General features: G+C 42.7%; 1 protein-coding gene across 1 annotated transcript in view; it reads left to right on the forward strand.

Annotated features, from left to right (window-relative positions):
- The window catches only part of LOC115476004, a gene marked incomplete at its 5' end in the record, with an annotated part of 269,698 nt that overhangs the window by 199,759 nt on the left and 51,922 nt on the right, over window positions 1-18,017 (forward strand). The window contains 4 exon segments of the mRNA XM_030212099.1: window positions 6,010-6,091; window positions 8,833-8,970; window positions 10,306-10,468; window positions 12,894-13,015. Of these exon segments, the coding sequence (XP_030067959.1) occupies window positions 6,010-6,091; window positions 8,833-8,970; window positions 10,306-10,468; window positions 12,894-13,015 (505 nt within the window).

Genomic DNA, 18,017 nt, shown 5'->3' on the forward strand with positions numbered 1-18,017 from the left:
CACCGGCTTTAATTTTCCCGCACGTCCATTTTCCGGCACAAAAAAATGCCTTTTTTCCAGGCGCGCTGAGGAAATTGACTAGCGCGTGTCCAAAACACGCGCCTGCATCAGCTCAGGCCACTTTTAGGTGCACCTTAGTAAAAGGGCCCCTTACTGATTAGCGCACAAAACACCCACTCTCCGCTCCCCCACCCCAGACACACCACGTGCACCAAAAAATACATTTTGTTTTTTAGTGCTTTGTTTGTGCATACACATACCAAAATTACCGCGGAATGCCTCAGCATGATCCATGGTAAAAAACACTTTTTGCTGCAGTAAGCACGCATTAGTGTTTACCGCAGCTCTGTAAAAGGGCCCCTTAGATTGTGAGCCCATTAGGGACAGAGAAATTACCTATATATAATATGTAAGCCACTTTGGTTGTACCACAGAAATGCAGTATATGAAATGCATTACCTTACCTTATTCCCTTTACACTGTGCCTGACCAGTACAATTGTAAAATGTATCATCGATTGCTTGAAATCAGCAATGAGCTGGGTTCTATTACAACTGCATATCTTGTATTACAGCAAGAATCTCTGATCTTGTTATTATTATTATTAGCATTTTTATAGCGCTACCAGATGCACACAGCGCTGAACACCTGATTCAAAGAGACAGTCCTTGCTCAAAAGAGCTTACAATCTAAATAATACAGACAGACAAGACAGTTACGGGTGAGGGAAGTAATGGGAGCTAAAAAGCAGCAGTGAAAAGGTGGGTTTTCAGCATAGATTTGAAAACAGGTAGAGATGGAGCTAGACGTACAGGTCCAGGAAGTCTATTCCAGGCATAAGGTGCCGCGAGAGAAAAGGAGCGAAGCCTGGAGTTAGCAGTGGAGGAGAAGGGGGACGACAAGAGAGATTGTTCACTTTTGTACAATATTAACTTCGATGTGGAAGCTTCACCTTGAGCTTTCTTCTCAAAGTCATATATGTAGAGCTCATGTGACGTTCTGCAGGTGTTGTAAATTGCAGACCAGCCTTTTCAGCTACTAATGTTGGGGTGCTCTCAACTTCTGCTTGATTAAACAATTATAGTAATATTCTTATAACGCATTAAGGGGTCCTTTTTACTAAGCTGTGCTGAAAAATGGCCTGCACTAGTGTAGGCACGTGCTTTGGATGTGCGCAGATCTGTTTTTCAGCACACCTGTAAAAAATTGCCTTTTAAAAATTTTGGCCGAAAATGCACATGCGGCAAAATGAAAATTGGCGCGTTCATTTTGAGCCTGAGACCTTACTGCCACCCATTGACTTAACAATAAGGTCTCACGCGTTAACCGGGCGCTAATAGTCTACACATTGGAGCCGACTCTGTGGGTGCTTGAGCACCCCCACTATTGGAAAAATTCCTTGTATGTGTCCAGGAAGGGATTATTTCCATTGGGCTTAGCACCCCCAATAATTTTGAAAAGTTGGCTCCTATGAGTCTACGCATGTACAATGCCTTTTACCGCCTAGTTAGCGCCACATGCCGGAAAATAACAATTATTTTCCGGCACATGTAGTGGACACATGTAAAAAAAATGAAATTGCCGCCCGGGCCACGTGTTAGCCAGGCGGTAATTCCAAATTGATACGCGTTGGGCGCATGTAGGCGCCTACGCGGCATTGTAAAAGGACAACTATAAACGCAATGGGCTCAAGATGCAGCTATCTCATAAGGCCAGGGGAGAGTAAGCAGGAGGTGCTGGGAGCTTTAGGGGATCTGTGATATTCTGTAGGTTTTATTTGATCTGGAAAGCAGTTCAGTACTGCAATAAGGAAAGGCTGGGCAATAAATACAATCTTTTTTGTCATGTAGAATGATTTGTGTAAAAGCTTACTCATGACGTGACACAGATCTCCTAGAAGATGTAAGCAACACAATTAATCATGTGCTTTAATGTGATAAGTCTAAAGACACAACTAAATATTAATATATATGCAAGCACACAATCCAATCTGCTGACATGGCTATGTTTCAGCTTATGCAGGAGACGATTTACGGTAAGGCGTCTGATTGATTTGTGACTCATGTCTGGGAGAAGTGGAGCACAATGTGACTGCCTCTTTGTGTAAATCGTTCTGGGTGACAAGAGACATGTTGGTTGCCCAGGCGTTCCTTATTGATTTATTATTTTGGTTCGGGATTCTTAAAATTATTTGCCCTGTATGTTTTCAGATCCCTGGACCTTTCCGCTCTGGATTTATGGTTGAATTCTGCATTTATCACTTTTCTTCAAAGCTGTATAAATCATAGGAATATCTGATGAATACCCAAAGCTGCCTTTCCAGCTCCTATTGATTTCACTTTGCTGTTTTACACAGAGGGAGTATATGGAAGAAAATATATATTGCAGAGCAGTCCACAAAAGCAGAACACACACCACTTTAAAACATACAATGCCCAACATGGCCATGTTTCGCCTTCCTAGAGGCTGCATCAGGGGCTACAACTGTATGGCAAAACATACGAAAACATAAGTGGAGGAGTGGCCTAGTGGTTAGGGTGGTGGACTTTGGTCCTGGGGAACTGAGGAACTGAGTTCGATTCCGGCACAGGCAGCTCCTTCTGACTCTGGGCAAGTCACTTAACCCTCCATTGCCCCATGTAAGCCGCATTGAGCCTGCCATGAGTGAGAAAGCGCGGGGTACAAATGTAACAAAAATAAAATAGATACTATTGGAGATTCTACATGGAATGTTGCTACTATTGCAGATTCTACATGGAATGTTGCTATTCCACTAGCAACATTCCATGTAGAAGGCTGCGCAGGCTTCTGTTTCTGTGAGTCTGACGTCAGACTCACAGAAGCAGAAGCCTGCGCGGCCACATTGGTGATCTGCAAGGGCCGACTTCTACATGGAATGTTGCTAGTGGAATAGCAACATTCCATGTAGAATCTCAAATAGCACCAACAGTGGAGGAGTGGTCTAGTGGTTAGGGTGGTGGACTTTGGTCCTGAGGAACTGAGTTCGATTCCCACTTCAGGCACAGGCAGCTCCTTGTGACTCTGGGCAAGTCACTTAACCCTCCATTGCCCCAAGTAAGCCGCATTGAGCCTGACATGAGTGGGAAAGCGCAGGGTACAAATGTAACAAAAAATAAAATAAATATAATTAAATTAGTAAAATAATACATTTTACTATGTTTTGTTTTTTTTTACTTATTCCTTGGTGTCAATTTTTTACTGCCTTTAGGCTGTGCTGTCAATTCCTGATGTTTTGTTTGGACTAACCACTAACTATTAGATGCAAGTGCTCTGTGGGACCCTAATAGGTATGTGTCCCTTTATGTTTTAGAATGTAAGTCCATTTTGATGGTTTTTCATGTTTTTAACATTTTGTAAGAATATGATTGTGATATAAACTTTATTTTAACTTTGGTCTTCTGCACTGATTCATACTGTCATATTAGTCTTTGTACTTACATGTGTAATAAGTCATATATGATTTATAACCTTTTTGTGTTTTAACATTTTTAGCAGTATTGTTTTTATATTTAGGTATTTAGTTTTGTTGGAGTGTATATGTATTATTTTACTTAATTATGTTCAGTACACTTATGTTTTATATGGTTTTTTGCCATACAGTTGTAGCCCCTGATGCAACCTCTAGGAAGTCGAAAAGTGGCCACGTCGGGCATCGTACGTTTTAAAGTGGGAATAAAAGCCATTTAATATCAGAAGATGTGTATTCTTCTTCTGGAATGCCTTCTTGGAAAATATATGTTGTCACATGTCTGATACTTCTGTCTATTTAGAAATACCAAATCTTGCATTCCAGTAGGTACCTACTTTCCTTTGTAAAATGCTAGTGGGAATGGGTAAATGCGTACATGTATGCAGTTAGGTACAAGTATTTATACCAGCCATAAAACTGGCATAAGTGATGCAACTAAATGCCCACTCTCCACCCATACTCTGCCTGTGTCGTAAATACATAAGCATTGCCCTACTGAGACAGACCGAAGGTCCATCAAGCCCAGCATCCTGTTTCCAACAGTGGCCAATCCAGGTCACAAGTACCTGGCAAGATCCCAAAACAATTCAATACATTTTATACTGATTATCCTAGAAATATAAGCAGTGGATTGTTCCCAAGTCCATTTTAATAATGGTTTATGGACTTTTCTTTTAGGAAGCTATCCAGACCTTTTTTTAAACCCCACTAAGCTAACTGCTTTTACTACATTCTCTGGCAACGCATTCCAGAGTTTAATTACATGTGTACAGAATATACTGAGCGAGTTGGGAGCTTAAATTCTAATTATTACCAATTAGTGCTTATTATTGCTTGTTAAATGCTGTTATCAACACAAATCAGCTCGTTAAGCCAATTAAGTTATGAGCGTTGTTACAGAATATGCCTGATTATGGCTCAGTTCTCTAGGCGCGCTATATAGAATCTGGGGGATAATGCCTAATTATTGCCAGTTGAGTGCTTGTAGCACCAATAATTGGTTGTTATCACCTAATTAGCTGATTAGTTTGCACGCAGATCTGTGATCCATGCTCAAAATTGCACAGCCAACTTTGCATGTCCTATACAGAATCCAGGGGAATATAAAACGTGTATTTACCAGGGCCGCCGAGAGACTAGGCCGGGCCCGGGGCAAGGCTGCCCCGCCTCAGCCCCCCCACCGCCGCTCCCCCCCCCCCCCCCCCCCCGTCGCTCCCCACGCTGCTGCAGTCTGCGGTCTCACCTGCCTGCCCCCAGAGCTCCGGGCCCCCTGCATTCAAGACGGCAGTCGCAGATCGCCTCTCTTCGGGCCTTCTCTCCCTCATCTGATGTAACTTCCGGTTTCCATGAGGGCAGGACACAGGGAGGGAAGGCCTGAAGAGAGGTGATCTGTGACTGCCGCTTCGAATGCAGGGGGCCCGGAGTCGAGGAGGCAGGCAGGTGAGACCGGGAACTGCAGTGCTGACGGCCTGACCCTGGCACCGGGCCGCCCTTGGAGGTCCGGACCCGGGGAAATTTGTCCCCCCTGCCCTCTCGGCGGCCCTGGTATTTACACAATATTCCCTAGATTCTATATAGATCACCCAGACTGGGGGTCGTGGAGCTTAGATGCATACGCAAACTAAATAGTCAGTTGGGGGCTAATAACCAGTTATTGGTGTTAATTGGTGTTAAGTGGCGTGTAATTGGCATTAATTTGGATGTACACATCATCTGTCTACATACTATTTTTTTTTTAATTTTTATTTATTCAGTTTAACGTTTCATTTATGTCACATACATAAATTGGAATTTAAAGAAATATACAATATTGAAAAAAAAACAGTCAGGTAAAAAATATATAAATTTGTTTGTCCACATTAATGATCCAAGAACTAAGAACTCAAATTTTAAGACAAGACAACTGAGGCGGTTTCCCACCCCAGTCTACTTGAATTCAAAGAAAAAAAAACTTTTACAACAGGAAGGACAAGAAAAGTAAAGAGTAGTCTGCTGTTTGTCTGGATTGAATGCTATATCGGCTGCACCGACTTGATTACATACTATTTTTTAATGTTGCATATCCAAATTATTTTGCACACAACCCAAAAGAGGGCGTGGCCATGGGAGGGGCATGGGTAGGTTAGGAACATTCCAACTATTTAGGCACAGAGTTATAGAATACCAGGGTTGCATGCCCAACTTGTACACCAAGTTTCAGCTGGCACAAGTCCTCACCCCCAAAGCCCTTTATAGAATAGCGCTTAGCGTGGATTTTTCCTGGTGCCTAAATTTGAGTGTCAGACACTGAATCTGGCCCTTTGTGCATACATACACATGTGGGTGTCATTATTGTAATCATTTACACTTGTAATAGGCGTGTAAATATTAGCACCTGTTTTATAGAATTACCCCCTTGTAGCACAACATATTTAAATCTGATCACGCTTTATTTTGGGCGATGGAGATGTTTTTTGAAATTTTAGAATATGTGTATTCTCCTAAAGTATTTATCTCTTTTTATTTCTTGTCTCATGTAGTGGGCACTTGGATATTAAAGCATTGCAGAATATTCCCTTCCTTCTCCATTTCCTGCCCGGCAGAGCTGAAATTTCCACAAAGGTATCATTTCATCTTTTAAACAGGATTCTGTTGTGTTATTTTTAACCACGATGGCATACGTGCTATGAATCCTTAAGAACCGGTTTCATGCCTTATTGGCTGGCACACACAAAAACAAGATACTGGGGTACAGGGTGCATGTGTAGGTATATGCAGTGGGGTAGCCAGACAGATGATTTAGGGTGGGCTCAAAACCAAAGTGAGTGGGCCCCGGTCTACGCCAGTAGATATATGGCTATCTTTGGGGGGGGGGGGGGGGGGGTTGACTTGGCAGTTTCCTTTTGGTTATATGTACCAGTTCCGAACCCAAACTGGAATTTGTGCCCAGAATTTTTTTTTAATTAATTAATTAATTCATCCATTCAATCAAAATAGACTCAAGTTCAATGTGGCCTACAAACAAAGAATAAAGTGAATAAAACATAATGTACAGAATATAACACAAATTACAATAAGTTCAAGAAGCAAATTAATACGTGTGCAGAAAGTAACCAGGGAAACAAATAATGAAGGGTGGATAGGTGAGAGCATAATTAGGCAGGACTAGATGGGGAACGAGATTAAGAAAAGGGTGTGGGTAAAATTCAAATAGAATTCTTTGTATTCAGAAAGGCCAGACTGAAGAGATGTATTTTTAGAAGACTTCTAAGAGTTAAGTAATCATCTGCAAACTTCATTGATTTAGGAAGAGGATTCCAAATTTTGGTGCCTTGATAGGAGAAATTAGCAGTGAATTGTTTTATATATCACATTCTTACAGATAGGGAAATATAAGACAAGATAGTAACATAGTAACATAGTAGATGACGGCAGAAAAAGACCTGCACGGTCCATCCAGTCTGCCCAACAAGACAACTCATGTGTGCTACTTTTGTGTATACCCTACTTTGATTTGTACCTGTGCTCTTCAGGGCACAGACCGTATAAGTCTGCCCAGCACTAGCCCCGCCTCCCAACCACCGGCTCTGGCATAGACCGTATAAGTCTGCCCAGCGCTATCCCCGCCTCCCAACCTCCAGCCCCGCCTCCCACTACCGGCTCTGCTATCCAATCTCGGTTAAGCTCCTGAGGATCCTTTCCTTCTGAACAGGATTCCTTTCTGTTTATCCCACGCATGTTTGAATTCAGTTACCGTTTTCCTCTCCACCACCTCCCGCGGGAGGGCATTCCAAGCATCCACCACTCTCTCCGTGAAGAAATACTTCCTGACATTTTTCTTGAGTCTGCCCCCCTTCAATCTCATTTCATGTCCTCTAGTTCTACCGCCTTCGTATCTCCGGAAAAGGTTCGTTTGCGGATTAATACCTTTCAAATATTTGAACGTCTGTATCATATCACCCCTGTTTCTCCTTTCCTCCAGGGTATACATGTTCAGGTCAGCAAGTCTCTCTTCATACGTCTTGGAACACAAATCCCATACCATTCTCGTAGCTTTTCTTTCCACCGCTTCGATTCTTTTTACATCCTTAGCAAGATATGGCCTCCAAAACTGAACACAATACTCTAGATGGGGCCTCACCAACGACTTATACAGAGGCATCAACACCCCCTTTCTTCTGCTGGTCACACCTCTCTCTATATTCTCTAGATGATGAAACAGCAGATATTCCATCTCCTACTGGTAACCAATGTAGCTCATATAAAAGAGAAGTGGCTTTGACAAAGCAAGGAGATCTACATATAAGACAAGCAGCAGTATTTTGAGCTGTTTGTCATTTTTTGAGAAGACCACCTTTAAGTCCAACATAGATTGAATTGCAATAGTCGAATCTGGTGAGGACAAGGGATTGAACTAAAGTACGAAAGACAGATTTCGAGAATATGGCCTCAATCTCTTTAGCCTCCAAAATGAGTGAAAGATACTCAAGGTCAACTTAGAGACTTGGTTTTCAAGGTTGAGGAAACAATGTATTGTGACTCCCAAGATTTTCATTGATGACTCAAGGGAATATGTTTGTTCACAATAGTAAAGTTACTAAGATTCATAGGATGGTGAGGGTTAGTTATAATTAGAAACTTAGTTTTATCTGTATTAAGTTTTAGTTTGAAGTTAGAAACCCATGATTCCATAAGTTTTATAGACTAACCATGTGAGTTATGTCAAGTAATTCCTTAGAGAAATAAATGGTGACATCATCAGCATATACTGTATGTATGTCGAAAGACCATGTTTTACAACTACCTACGGATTTTGCCCTTATGCTACATCCCAATATTCCAAGTCTGATCATTGCAGTAGTGGACTTGTATGTTTATTCCTTAAGCCAGTGGTTCCCAAACCTGGTCCTGGAGGCACCCCGGCCAGTCAGGTTTCAGGATATCCTCGATGAGAGAGATTTGCATGCCATGTGTCAAGCTGCAGCTGCTTGAGAAAGAAAGCTCACTGCTTGGGAGCTTAATTCTTTATGCTATATTACACTAACCACACAGAGAAAAAATTGGATTCTTCCTGCTGTTAAGCCGCTGATCAGCCCTTGAGAAGGTGAAACATGGCCATGTTGGGTGGTTAGAGGAAAGTTGTATTCTGATTTTATGTATCTGTGTTGAATAAATTTTGTTTTATTTTATCACATGGGTCTGCTTTTCTGCTATTTTGGATCTTGCAGATCACTTGTCTGTGTACTTTTTGGAAACATACCACTGTGTACATAGCAGTTCACATCCTTATTTTATGGCGTGCAGTGAAAACCAAAGTCTGATGTAGTCTTTTTTTTTTCCTGTATCTGTTTTATTCCAACTAGATCAATTATTCCATGAGTGAAACTGAAGGTAAATTTTGTGCTAGATTGGACGAACAGGAATTTTGTGCTGCGACTAAGTTAATTTTTGCTGGGTCCGGCTACACCAAAGTTATAGAATTGATGCACTCCTTTCCCCAGGTGAGCACTTTACAGGAGTTCTGATTATGGCGATTATTTTAGAAGCACTAGTCATGATTTGTACTTGTAAATATCATCATTTACATATGTATCTTGCATACATATAAAAAACATAATTTTAGAAAGCCTATATTTACATATATAGAACTGCAGTATATGCAGATAGTCAGGGGGTGGAGCTCCTCGGACAGAGCTTGAGCAGAACTAGAATCTACCTGCGTATTCCCATTTCAGAAAGGGCAGTGGCGATCCTAGGTCTGCTGCCACCCGGGGAGGATCGCCGCTGAACCCCCCCCCCCCCCCAGGGTGCAGCCCCCCCCCCCCCCCCCCCCAGCACAATGACATCTCCCTCCCCGGCGCATCAAGCCCCCCCGGGTGCATTCTTGGCTGCTGGAGGGTGCAGAGAGCAGCCGCGCGCCTGCCAGCTCCACTGGTTCCCTGCTCCCTCTGCCTCTGCTCGAGTGGCCAGAATCACTAAGAGTGTCAACTTCAACTGCTGGTCTTGTCAGGAAAGAGATGGTTCACTGGCACATATGGTTTTCTACTGTAAAAACGTCAGAGCTTACTGGCAACTAATTTGGTCAAAAATGTGTCTTATCTTTCATTTGCCTGAGTCCACTGCGCTCTCTTATGAGGTTGTGATCTTACGAGCTTCTTGTCCTGCTATCTCTCTTTTGGAGTCTGATAAGAAATTGTATAACATACTGCTAGCTGTTGCCTTGCATTTAATTGTCTCCAATTGGAAAAATAATGTGTACCTGAATTATAATGAATGGTGGAGTTATGTATGCGTGATCAGAAAATATGAAACAATTTTGGCCCATAGGCGTCGAAACATTAGGTCTGTTTTGAGGATCTGGGCTCGTTTAGACCTTTTTTGTCAGGAGCCACATAGCACTCCTTGACCTTGTGTAGCCCTGCAATTTGTCTCCAGGTATTGCCATGGAACTTTGACTTTGATTATGCTATGCTGATTTTTTTTTTTTTTGGGGGGGGGGGGTTAATTTTCGGGGGGGTTTTGTTTGATTTTGTGTTTACTTTTGTATTCTCTGTATGACAAAACCTTTAATAAAAATATATTAAAAAAAAAAAAAAATTTCTACGTGGAAGGAGCAGATGACAGTCACTGCCCTCCACAGTGAGTACAGCATTTTAAAACGGTCCTGATGGTCTTTTCAACAGCTGAGCTTTGAGATTTCTCATATCCACCTCCACTTCAGTACATAGCCTTCACTGTTTGCCATAATACCTCACTGGATCCTGTCTTGTACTTTCTCAGAAGCAAATTACATGCTGCTTATACTCTGTGCCTGTTTGACATTTTTTGCCATCTAGTTAAAAATTCTACCGGGGCAGCTGGAGCTCATGACCATCTACCAAAAGAACTACAGGACGCATGTCTTGAGGCATATTATGCTGTGGGAAGGCAAAGAAATAAACCTAACAGGTGTTTACACTGGACTTTTCCCCAAGTTATCTGGAAGTCATGAAGTTAATGGTAGGTACTGTAATTTATTTTTCAAGCATTGTAGGCAGCATGTTGCAGTTTCTAGTATATGAACCAACCAATACAGTATACCTTGCAGTACTGGAAGTAGAAGACATCTTTGTGACAGTCAAGGTCGAACTGGATATTTTTTCTGCTTTCCCTGTTTACTAGGTTATGCTAAATTTTACCTTAGGGTTTCTGGATATTATGAGCCCAATATTCAAACCATTTAACCAGGTAAAGGATAAAGGCTAAAGGGTCATGGATTTGATATACTGCCTTTCTATAATACAACCAAAGCGGTTTGCATTTACTATATGTAGGCACTTTCCCTGACCTTAGTGGGTTCACAATCTAACTTTTTTGTACCTGGGGCAATGGAAAGGCTTCTACCCAGTTTAAATGGTGCTCAGCTGCCTATCTGGGCACATTCAGTAGCATTCAGTGCCACTGAAAGCCCCTCTAACCAGTTTATTTATTTATTTACAAGTTCTTGATGTACCGTAATATAGCCTGAAAAGGCTTCAAGGTGGTTAACAACAATTGAAAGAAAAAAAATTAGAGGACATAGGGAAGATAGGGTGGGGTTATGAAGGTACAGACGCTATAGAGAAATCATCTGTTAGAGCAGAAAGTGGATTGAAAGAGTTGGGTTTTGAATAGCTATAGATAAGAGGGAAGCCACTGCTTGCCCCGGGATTGGTAGCATCGAATCTTTCTACCCTTTGGGATTCTGGAATGTTGCTACTATTTGGGATTCTGCCAGGTATTTGTGACCTGAATTGGCCACTGTTGGAAGAAAGATACTGGGCTAGATTGACCATTGGCTATTCTTATGATCTGAATTTGACATATAATGATTATGATCTGAGTGCTAGAGGGAGAGAATTCCAAAGTTTAGGAACAATATAGCTGAACTCAGTTTCATGAGAAATCTGTAGACAGGCTAGATGGAGGAAGGAGATGCAGCAGAAAGCCTTAGGTGGAGCAGGGAGAATGAGATGGGCAGTACAGAATGAGGACATGATTGAGATAGCTGGGAGCTGGTGGTAGACAGAACCTTGAAGACCAGTAACAAAACCTTATAGTGAATTCGGGCAGGGATAGGAAGCTATTGTTCAAGTTGAAGGAGAAGAGTGGAATGGTCAAAATGGTGAGCGGAATGAATTAGTTTTACGGCTGTAGACTGAACTAGTTGAAGGCACTTAAGAGAGTAAAGGGGCAAGCCAATGAGGAGAGAATTGCAGTAGTCAAGATACACTATGAGCAAAGAAGTAATCGGAGAATGGATACAGTCACGGGACAGGAGGTGGTGAATGGCACGGATTACTTAAAACTGTTTATCTTGTGGGCGGTACAAGAGCAGAGCCCGCACTTATCCAGGGAGGTGCTGATATTCAGCATTTTACCAGGTAAGTCAACTGGCCAAATAGGACTGCATAAAAATCAGGCTTATCTTTATCCGGTTGAACTTATCTGGTCAAGGGCAGAATACTGGCCCTTACCTGGATAAGTGTCAGCCTGCCATACATACCTGGATATTCAAATGCCAGTGCCCAGATATGACCTGACATTGACTATCTGAACCTAAAGCTGGCAGCGATGAAAACACTCGCTGACCACCACCACCAGCTGAATATTTACTCCCTGTTGCTATTTAAAAGAAGCAGAACACAACCTACCACGCAGCTGAATTTGCCACTCTACATTACCCGCCCGATATTTAAAACCATTGAACAGGCCAGTTAAACAGCATTTAACTGGCTATCCATCAGTATTCAGTGGGAGATAGCCTACTATCTTCTGCTGAATATTGCTGGATAGCGCTTAACGGAAAACCGGTTATATCACACGATATAACCGGCTATCCGCTGATATTCAGCACATCACCGGCTACATACAGTGGCCATTATAGGCTGCCAGATTAGCAGGTATATCTTTGGCTGGTTTAAACTTCACCAACCAGTGCTGAATATTGGCTTGGCTGGTTAAATTTGAACCTGCCAAAAAACACCCAGGTATTTAATGCCGGTCACTGGAAACGGCCCGGCATTGAATACCTAGGCTCAGCGCCAACCGCAGGAGGCAACCTGGCTACCTCCCCCAGTCTGAATATTGGGCGCTATGTATTTAGACACAAATTATCCTAGGTGTGAAGAAAATCTGATTTCCTGGATTCTTACTGAACATTTTACTTGACTTGAAATCACAGTTACTTGGTGCATAGAAATCTATTGCTTCATATAGAGAAATAAGGGATTGTCCTCACTTTAGTGAATGGCAAGTATCGTAGAAGATGATTCTAATGGTTTCCGAAATTTGTGTTTATACAAGTTAATGCAGCATCATGTTTTTGATGAAGTCTTCAAATACTGTGATGACCATAGCAAACACTTTAGTTTACAACTGAGCTTACGTGAACTTTTTTTTGCAGTGGAGTTTTTCCATCCCTTCCATCTGTCTTTTCCATGGCAATCCAAATTCAACATCTGCGTTGAACACTCAACTCAGAGTCATCGGGATGATGTCACCATTGGTTGGAATGGCAAAGATCAGGTACAACAGAGCAGATTAGAAACCGATTTATCTAATTTATTGAACATAAGGAAGATGTTTTAGAAAGTTTGCTCAGCATTTGTACATGTAAGTAGTCTAATGTGTCTAAACAGTGTTTTTAGAAAAGCCTCTAAGTGGATGTCTGTAGAATCAGGGCAGAATTAAGACTAAGGCAAACTAGTCATGTGCTTAAGGCTCAGATTTTTAGGAGGGGCCTCAAGCCCTAGCTCCATAGGTAGATTTTAGCCCTAGTTTGTTAGCTCCTGACAGAAAGAAGAGTTGGAGGGGAAGACAGGAGCCACCACTGCCCTCAGAGGTCTGTCTATTCTCTTTAACTGCTGTGCTTTATCCACCAGTTGGCAGGAAGAGTCGGTGAAAAGCATTTCCTACTTGTTGCATCCTTCTCTGCTGGGGAATGGGAAGGAACATTTGTAGGAGTTTTATAACGCATTTATATTTGGAAGGGAGAGGGGCAAAGTGCTTCCTTACCTAGGGCCCACCAAAGGGTTAATCCTGCCCTATGTAGAATACACTATTTCAAAGGGACGTGTTCTGGGAGTGGTTTGGGTGGGCCTGAGAAGAATGTGTGTACTTTCTGTTTTGCAAAGGAAATACACGACTTGCCCGTCACGTGTGTAAGGGCCGCTGCTTACACATGTGAGTGCTGGATTTTATATAGCGGAACATCCAACGAGGGCCAATGAAGGAGACTAACTACAAAATGCAAATATTAGGGTTTTTGATGTGCCACAGAGGTTAGCATAGTAGTTCCCAAACCTGGTCCTTGGAGCACCTCAACTAGTTAAGTTTTCAGGATATCCACAATGAATATTCATGAGAGAGATATGCGTGCAGTGGGGAGACAAGTTAAAACCAGGCAAAAATAGACCTGCTATTGATGTGGCCAGATTTGGCCACCAAACTTAGCTGTCGATGTGCTGAAAATTGGCATATAGCCAGCTATATCACACAATATATCCAGCTATCTTCTCATCGTTATCCGGCAATATTCAGTGGAAAACAGCCATCTATCTCTTGCTGAATATCGCCGGATAGCTGGCTAAGTGCCATTTAACCAGCTAGTTGCCATTCCTAGCCAGTTTAATGGTTTTGAATGTCGGGGGGGGGGGGGGGGGGCAAGATTTTTAGGCACCCTGATGATGAGTTACACCAGTATACTATCACAGAATCTGGGAGCTCAAGTGCCATTATAGAGTAGAATCCTAATTCATGGCATCAGGGCACCTCATAGATTGCAAAATGGCCACCTATAGACAGTGACCATACTAAGTCAGCTGCCACCCAGGGCGGATCGCCGATGCGCACCCCCCCTCCCCCAGGTGCAGCACGACACCCCTTCCCCCTGGCGCAATGACACTCCCCCAGCGCATCAACCGCCCCCTCCCCCCGGGTGCATTCTTGGCTGCTGGGAGCAGCCGCGCGGCTCTCGGCTCCGCTGGCTCCCTGTTCCCTCTGCCCTGGAACAGGAAGTAACCTGTTCCGGGGCAGAGGGAGCAGGGAAACAGTGGAGCCAACAGGCGTGTGGCTGCTGTGTGCACCCTGGGCGGACTGCCCCCACTGCCCCGCCCTTGCTACACCGCTGCCTATAGATATATGTGCTGCCAGTTAAATGTTTAAAGCATCAAATAATGCTACTCTGTTTTTGAACATGTATCTTTGGAAAACAGCTGCTCACATCAACTAATACATGTGTATTTCCCATGGCCTTTTGGGAATTATATAAAAGGTTCCGCATTCAGTAGTCCTTTTACAAAATACTTGGGAAAAACTCTGTGCATCTTGATTTGGACATCCTTTTTCCTCCTTAGATAACATTTGCAAAATTAGGCTTTGAAGCTCCCACTTACCAAGCTGTGCCAAAATAGTGTGGAAAAATTATTACAGGACTTACTAACCTGTAGGGATTTGCACAGGGCAAAACTTTTGATTTGGTTTGGTTTGTTTGGACCTTTTCACCAACTTGTGGACATTTTTTCAGTTTGTTTCACACATTTGTTTTAATAGCGATTTTTAAAGCATATTAAAACTTTTTACCATGCACTATTGACTTAACATATGTTAATTTGTAGGTTAACATGCATTAAATTGATTTAGTGTGCACTAAGTTTTATAAGGAGCACTGAGAAACTGAATTGCACTAATGCATATGCAACCCTACTAACCTTTGCTGCCTGACCCCATAGCTGGACATTGCAATGAACACCTAGGGATAAGACAATGTTATCTTGGAAAATGATGATGCCTGCTCTGTAGCTACACTTTCTAAAGTATCACTAGGGTTCAGGTGGTGCCATTTTGAAAAATGACACCAACGGGGCAGGAGCAACTGGGCATTGCAACTGCCTCTACTAGACACCAATCTGATGAGAGGTCTGGGATGAAGGAAGGATAGTCACTGAGGGCACTGGGTTTATTTTTAAAAAGGGAGTAAGGTTTATTGAAGTACCATGTTTTCATCCCTTTTGGTTCTGGCTGGGGATTGGACTACGGGAGGGGGATCATCACTTTTACCAGTAGGGCACCACGATGTTTAAATAATTAACTCTCTGGGGCTTTTCTTTTGTAGACAATGCTTGCAACTTTAACAAAAGCCGTCGGAGGATCAGTTTGCATGTTAATGAACCAGTGCTCCCAAAACGGAAAAGTCAACTACACTTTTAGAGGTGTAGTTAATGCCCCTTCAATAGCGCAGCTTGCTAATATTAGTGCAAGCTGCATCATTCAGTTTGCATAACAGTGAGCTGCTTTGCATGCATTTGCATGTGACATAGCTGATTATTTTTGGCACAAGTATGCCAGATTAATTTTGCCTTACAGCTGCATCATTGCAGTATAATGCATGTTATAACTCATATTACTTAAACCTGCACTATCCAGACTGCAACGGACTTAGATACAAATCTACTTATGCTCAGTGGCGTTCCTAGAGGGGCTGACACCCGGGGCGGATCGCCGATGCACCCCGCCCCCCCCCCCCCGGTGCAGCGCGACCCCCCCCTCAGCGAAAGGATACCCCTGGCGAAAGAACCCCCCCTCCGGGTGCACGCCGCTGGGGGGGGGGGGTGCCACGTGCCTGTCCGCTTCGTTCGTTTCCATGCTCCCGCTGCCCCGGAACAGGAAGTAACCTGTTTCGGGTCAGAGGGAGCACAGAACGAATGTAGCGGACAGGATCGTGGCACCCCCCCCCCCCCCCAGCGGTGTGCACCCGTGGCGGACCGCCCCCACTGCCCCCCCCCCCTTAGTACACCACTGCTTATGGTTCCAGCTTTTATTACATCAGTACACAACTATGGAACGCCCTGCCCAAAACTTTGAAATCTATTCACAACCACCTTATCTTCAGGAAGTCATTGAAAACCATCTTATTTATGAAAGCCTATCCTTTGGACCCAAATTAACGTCTTGCTATTTGCGACTGTATTACCCTTTTATCACCATCCCAACCTTATTTCACTGTTGCTTTATAATACTGTTATTTTATGCTCCTACTTTATATTGTATTTGTGTTAGCCACATTGAGCCTGCAACTGTGTGGGAAAATGTGGGCTATAAATGTGTTAAATAAATAGATATTGAGAAGGTATTTTCTATAAAATAGGCATTAACATTTACTTAGCTAGTAACATAGTACCAGATGGCAGATAAAGACCAGCATGCTCCATCTAGTCTGCCCAGCATGATGGCTGCTCTGTGCAGATCATGCAGGTTACCTGCTCAGTGCCTTTCATTAGAATTGTACCTCCTCTCCATACAAATTACACCCCTTTGTGTTAGATTCCCTTTAATCTCATTCTCTTGCTAGATGGGGTTCGCCTGTATTTATCCCATGCCTTTTTGAATTCTGTCAGTTCTTGACCCAACCACCTCCACTAGGAAGGCGTTCCAGGCATCCACCACAATTTCAGTGAAAAGAATATGTCCTGGTGTTGTTTTCAGTTATTTTAATAATGCAGCTTAGTGAAAAGGGACCTGGATATGGTTTGTTAAATGAAAGTGTGGTAATCATCTGTCAGCATGAAACACAGCAACAGAACAGCATGTTTAGTGATAAACATATTGGCTGAGGGCTAAACCCTGCTATGCTTTGCTGTTTCTGCTGTTAAACAAAACTAATCAGTCCACAGTCAATGGTTAATAATTCTGTAAGTTTTTTGTGCTTTGGCTACCAATAGAAATCAAACAAAATAAAACATGGAAAAGAAAATAAGATGATACCTTTTTTATTGGACATAACTTAATACATTTCTTGATTAGCTTTCGAAGGTTGCCCTTCTTCCTCAGATCGGAAATAAGCAGTGTATATAAGTGAAAACATTCAAGCATTACTATGACAGTAAAATAGATACTATTGGAGATTCTACATAGAATGTTGCTACTATTGGACATTCTACATGGAATGTTGCTATTCCACTAGCAACATTCCTGCGCAGGCTTCTGTTTCTGTGAGTCTGACGTCCTGCACGTACGTGCAGGACGTCAGACTCACAGAAGCAGAAGCCTGCGCGGCCACATTGGTGATCTACAAGGGCCGACTTCTACATGGAATGTTGCTAGTGGAATAGCAACATTCCATGTAGAATCTATAGAAATCAAACAAAATAAAACATGGAAAAGAAAATAAGATGATACCTTTTTTATTGGACATAACTTAATACATTTCTTGATTAGCTTTCGAAGGTTGCCCTTCTTCCTCAGATCGGAAATAAGCAAATGTGCTAGCTGACAGTGTATATAAGTGAAAACATTCAAGCATTACTATGACAGTCTGACAGGGTGGGAGGATGGGGGTGGGTAGGAAGTATGCATGGGGACTTCAAAGCATATCATTGATATTCTAACAGGATAGGTGTGGATAGGTGAGGGGAGGGTGATCAACAGAAACATACAGCTTTATGGTTTATAATGGGCTAGGAACCCCAGATCCTTGTTAAGTCCTTTCTGTTGTGCTTTGGCAAAATGCATTTAAAAGGATTATATTTCG

Source organism: Microcaecilia unicolor, chromosome 8 (assembly GCF_901765095.1).
Source record: "Microcaecilia unicolor chromosome 8, aMicUni1.1, whole genome shotgun sequence".
In the NCBI taxonomy this organism is placed as follows: domain Eukaryota; kingdom Metazoa; phylum Chordata; class Amphibia; order Gymnophiona; family Siphonopidae; genus Microcaecilia; species Microcaecilia unicolor.